Below are 5,766 nucleotides of genomic sequence, written 5' to 3' on the forward strand. Positions count from 1 at the left end.
CTTCATGATTGTACGGGCGCGTACACCATTAGACAGGAGAACTATCATTACGTTTTACATAATATAGTTGTAACGACTACTACTTCTAATGGGTATCTGGCATAGAGAGCTACCAGAGCATGTTCGCCTGACAAGGAAAGGGGTCAAGGGTGTGCAAACCGACTGGTGGGTCCATACTCGCACATATGAGTCATGTGTAGAGTATATGATACACATCCAAGCTGCCCATTAAGATAGTACTATAGGAAAATAAACTGTTATGATAGATGCCGTCATTGCATTCACAAGTTCTTGCATCAGAACCAAAATAGGGGGTCGCTTACTGAGTATTCTTAGAACGCTCAACCCTTGTGCTACTACATTTTTCACATAAAGGCAAGACGCCCATTGAATTTAAATATGTTCTTATCTTCTGAACATTCCATTGTCTTTAGTTTGTGATATCACCGTGAACTGTACATGGATGCCTTGACTTTACCTGTAAAATAATCTAGCACACGGCCTGAGTATTTCGAAGAATATGTAGTAAGTGTTCCATCTATAGGGGTCGTGAAGAAATGAAAACACATGTAACAATCCTTCGGACTAACTTGGATGAATAGTACTTCTTTACACATGACCCACACTTGCGATTGTTAATCCCTAGGCGGTTCGCACCCTTTGGACCCATCATCGTCGAGCTAGCTGTTTATAGCAACATCTAAAGGTCAGTGAACCCCTGAGTGTCATACTCGACACCATCACCGTCATTATCGTAACATGCGGGTTTTTACTCGTCATCATAAAAGGGGAAGAATCTCAATGCTTATGTACATATAAAAATGCATGAAGTCCCTCTATTTCTCGTCCTTAAAACGCCTTTTTAACACAACCTTAGTTTCATCTCTATATTACTATTAGTAATACTTGTGCATTAAACATTCATCTTTAACATCGTTGCTCATATTTTGTAGGGTTGAGTCCTAGGTCGAATTCTCGACATGATGCAAAATGACATTCATAACATACATCTTACTTAACATAGAAAACATCATCATATTATGGTAACAATATCATGCATCATAATCAACAGATATCGCCATCATAATGCCAACAAATACATCATAATCATCATAGCATGTCATCAAACATCATCAAACATCATCGTATATCTCATACATGTCATCATACATCATATCTCATATAACATACGTCATACAGCAAACAAGTCTCTAGTATATTGGCCTTAGCTGGCGTTCTCCCTAAATTATTATCGTTGGCTCTAGTTCCTCAAAAGCTGCTCCAAAGTATTACTGGAAATCGTTTCCTATTAGATCGTTTGTCACCTTTCGTTAGTATTTCACAATTAATAATATTTCTAATTGACATTTGTGAAATATGACATTAAAACGACATCGATTAGCTTACTTGAGGTTAGAAATAGGTTTGGGAGGGTCAAAACGGTAGAAATTAGGTTGAAATTTGAGTACCTGAGCCGAATAAGCCAAAGGGGTCGCGAACACCCAAGCCGAGCTGTCTAAGCTGACCAAGTCGAAGGAGTCGTTTGCAGGTGACTTCGATCATGGCGCAAGACAAGGGCAACACATGTGTAGGTGACTTTTATCGAGGTGCAGGTCGAGGCATCAATCACGAATCGTAGGCTGGGCTGCGATCATGGGTCGAGGCTTGAACAAATACTTTAGGCTCTTCTGGTCCATATATACTTGTATGCTTTCTTGATAAACATAGTGTGCCACATCTTATGGGCGAACACCACGGTTGCTAGCTCCAAGAAGTTTCACAAGTTGTCTAGCAATGGAAGGACTGAAGCTGATACCAACATGTCCTTGAGTTCCATGAAGCTCATTTTGCATGTCGATGTCCAAGTGAATATCTTACCCTTCTTGATGAGTTGGCTTAAAGGTGGTAATATTTTTTAGAAGTTTTTTATAAATCTTATGTAATAACCTGCGAGCCTTATGAAACTTTGGACTTCTATTTATAAATCTTATGTAATAACCTGCCAACCTTATGAAACTTCATACTTCTATCATCGTGTTCAGTTAAGGCATTTTCATTACTACTTCCACTCTAGTCGTGTCTACGGAAATTCCTTCTTTTGTTATGACATGCACAAGGATGGCCACCTCTAAAATCCAAAACTTGCCATCAGAAAACTTGGCGTATAACGGCTGGTTTTGCAATCTTGTCAATTCCATTAGAGTAGATAAGGATATCAACTATGAATATAACTACAAATGTGTTAAGAAAGTTCTTGAATACGGCATTAGTTAGTCTAGAGGACAACCGTGAATTTGTAGTGATCATACCTTATTCTGAAGGCAATTTTAGGTATGTCTTTCTCTTTGATTCTTAGTTGGTGATATACTGACCTTCATCTATCTTGGAGAATATTGAAGCCCCTTAGATGCTTGAAAAATATATGGAAATTAAAAAAAGTATGCTTGAAACCTAGTCTCCGTTATTGCTCTCTAAAATTTTGAATTAAAAAAAGTAAAAGTATAATATGGAAATTAATTTTCTATTATGGTCGTTCGGGTCCTTCACCTAGTCTAATTTTCATAATGTCTCATGACCTAGCTCAACGGTAGTAAATGGGGTTCGGTTCAACGTTTTTAAGGGTTGGTTCGGCCTGTTCGTGATCCTCGGGAACGGTTAAAGTTAATTTTAATTATTAATGTAATAATTTAGTTAATTGCTTGCTTTAAAATGCCAAGACTAATCCCCTTTAGTGTGTTTAATTAATTATGTATTGTGAATGTATGTTTTAACTAAATAGAAAATGTATATACATAAAGTATGCCATATAGATTTAAAATCCCACCATAGGCTAAGCATGTTTCATGCATTACAAGTATGTTATAAGTGTTATAATGTGTAGTATGCGTGTTTAAGGATCCATGAGTGACAGATATAAATTGTTATATTATTGCATGGAATGGATGATTATATAATTGTTATATAAAGCATGTTAGATGCATGTTATAGGTTATTTTCATCGTCATAAAACGAGTTAGACGTTAAAATCTATAACAAAGATAAATGCATGCTCACTTAAGGTTAACAACCAAGCACGATCGATTTTAATAGTTAAAATAGGTCGATATCTTGTAAAACTGCGGTTACAAGAAGGCTCACCTGGCACGATCTTGTCTAAGGCTGGAGGTACTTAAGTTGATGGTTTATGGAACACCTGCTACCTGGAGATCGGGCCAGTACTTGAGCTTAGTTAGCCCAGTTTTATGAGCATGCGTGAGTGATGTAAGTATTTTTTTTTAAATGAAAAATCACCTAGACATCATAGTTAAAAATCTAGTATAAATGTTATACTTGAAAAAATCACTTAGACTTAGGTTATATTTAATTAGCCGGAATATACCTAAGTAATAAGTATACCCAACCGTCTAAAATACCTAGTGGGAGGAAAAAGGTATATGAGATACATCGTGTGGAAGATATTTGCATGAGTCAATAACAAGGTGAATAGAGAAAGTATTTATAGTAAGTGGAAGAAGGAAGTATATCAACACATCCTATGGCCTCCACTACTATGTTGCACCGTGAGAGTCCCATGTTCTGCCTGCATGTTGCCCAAGAGAAGCTACCCATTCGGAGGGTCGTAACATGGGAGTCGGAAGTAACGCAAACTCCAGAAACCTACAGTTATGCGAACTACTGCCCATGTGATCAACAAGTTTCCCCAATCAAAGCTCGGATTCATCTTACCATTTGAGATACTAAGGGACATGAAACCTACAGTTAGTTACTTCGGAGTATTTGGTTGTGTTTGCTATGTATTTGTGCCTGACCATCTAGGTAGCAAGTTTGACAAGAAAGCAGTCAAGTGTATATTTGTTGGATACGAAAATCAAAGGAAAGGATGGAAGTGCTGTGATATAACACGTGGAAAATACGATACATCAAGAGATGTAGTTTTCGATGAAGCATTTTCATGGTGGTCCTCGGAGAAGCAAGTCATACCATATTCAAAGATCGAAGAAATTCTACAACAGATGATGGGGGAGCAAACTACGCAAATTCAATCAAATGTTGATGCGCCTGAAGATCCAAGTGACATTGATATTGACAAGCAAGAGCTGACTCAATCAAGCGAATATGATAAAAATGAAACGACACATCAACAACTTAGGCGATCAAATGGAATCCGAAGACCAAATCTTAAGTATGCAAATGCAGATATGGTAGAAGATAGAGCTTGCGAACCAGAGACATATGAAGAGGCATCATAAAACTAAGTTTGGCAGAAGTAATGAAAGAAGGAACTATAGCCCTGGAGTAGAATCAAACTTGGAAACTAGTGCCAAGACTAGGCGATGTCAAACCCATCTCTTGCAAGTGGGTCTACAAAATAAAGCATCGACTGGATGGATCAATCGAGAGATACAAGGCTCGACTCGTAGCTCGAGGATTTTCTCAACAATATGAACGAGACTATGATGAAACATTAAGTCCAGTGGCAAAGATTACCAGCGTACGAGTCCTGCTAGCACTCGCAGCAAGTGAAGATTAGAAACAGTAGCAAATAAAGGCAAAGAGTTGAACGATGAAACGACATAGCGATGAAGGTGCTACCGACATTGGTTTTCAACTTTAACCGTTGGATCTACGGACCCTTGAGTCTTGTTAAACATATCCAAATAGCAGCTCAATCCAACGATTGGATGTGAATATACGATTGATTTTCTTCTGCGGGATGGTTCTGCAACCAAATCTGGTTGCAGATTTTCTTTAATTACAATTTTGTAATTAAGTGGAACTTCAGAGGTATTTTGGTAATTTGGAACTCCCTTCTTTCTTGTTCCGTGCTACGAGTCTGTCAAGATACAAATCTGGTTGTCGTGTCTGTCAAGATAATGTCTCTTACCTTTAGGTGTGATATCCTTTATATATGGAGTCGTGGCTGAGAACAAGAAGGTAAGCTTCGGTTCACAAATTGTGCATTTGAATAGTTCTTTCTTGGACTTCTTGGATTCATTACAGACTTGAAATTTGAATTTAATATATCATATAATTTGGAACTCCCTTCTTTCTTGTTGTGATTGCTAGGCAGCCTGCATCTAGAACTCCCATCCCAGGCAAAGGCACTGTTATCTGTCAGTATCCAGCGGACCCAACTGTGGCCTTGGGATATCTCTCCGTTGGGTTTCTTCTTGCTTCTTCAATTGCAGGATACCTCTCTTTGTTCTATCCTTACCAAGGAAAACCCGTTCCTCGAGGTTCCATGTTTAAGAGCAGCACTTCCTCTATCTTCTTCAACATTGCCCTGTAATTTCTCTTTTCAAATCACATCCTTTACTCTTAACTGTTACCTAAAAGTGATTTGGAAACGTTATCAATCAAGCTACCTCTGTGTTTCCAGGTTCACAACTGGGTTGACTATAACTTTGCTCGTTTGGCCTACAATCACCGAGAAAATTCACTTGACTCGCAATGTTCATCAGAATCTCGAGACAGCATGCCCGACTGCTAAGACTGGTCTTCTGGGTGGTGGTGCATTTCTATCCCTGGATTCTTCCCTCTTCTGGTTGGTTGCCCTGATGTGGGCTGGAAATGCTCGAGAGGACTACTTTGATGAAATAGAGGAAAACGGAGACAGTGTTGAGGCTCTTAAGAACAGTGCATGAAATTTCTTTGTTCCGGGAGGATAATAATTCAATTTTGGATTTACTAGTGATTGACTATTAAGGACTTAATTTGAATATGATATTCCAAGGAAAGTTCATAAGTAAAATTATAGCATAATTG

General features: G+C 38.3%; 1 protein-coding gene across 1 annotated transcript; it reads left to right on the forward strand.

Annotated features, from left to right (window-relative positions):
• Window positions 1-3,665: 3,665 nt before the first annotated feature.
• On the forward strand, window positions 3,666-5,645 carry LOC111473743. Its single transcript, XM_023119152.1, has 5 exons — window positions 3,666-3,974; window positions 4,773-4,785; window positions 4,892-4,935; window positions 5,072-5,286; window positions 5,381-5,645. Exons 1-5 carry the CDS (start codon window positions 3,666-3,668, stop codon window positions 5,643-5,645), a joined length of 846 nt encoding a protein of 281 aa, XP_022974920.1.
• Window positions 5,646-5,766: the final 121 nt, after the last annotated feature.

The sequence above is a fragment of the Cucurbita maxima genome, unplaced genomic scaffold (genome assembly GCF_002738345.1).
Source record: "Cucurbita maxima cultivar Rimu unplaced genomic scaffold, Cmax_1.0 Cma_Scf00154, whole genome shotgun sequence".
Taxonomy (NCBI): Eukaryota; Viridiplantae; Streptophyta; class Magnoliopsida; order Cucurbitales; family Cucurbitaceae; genus Cucurbita; species Cucurbita maxima.

Bases quoted from the DNA above. Each gene is read 5' to 3' on its own strand.
- LOC111473743 (XM_023119152.1), top strand. From the start codon at position 3,666: ATGCGAACTACTGCCCATGTGATCAACAAGTTTCCCCAATCAAAGCTC. The intron at 4,936-5,071 runs GTAAGCTTCGGT...ATTGCTAGGCAG, and splicing joins TCGTGGCTGAGAACAAGAAG to CCTGCATCTAGAACTCCCAT. The intron at 5,287-5,380 runs GTAATTTCTCTT...CTGTGTTTCCAG, and splicing joins ATCTTCTTCAACATTGCCCT to GTTCACAACTGGGTTGACTA.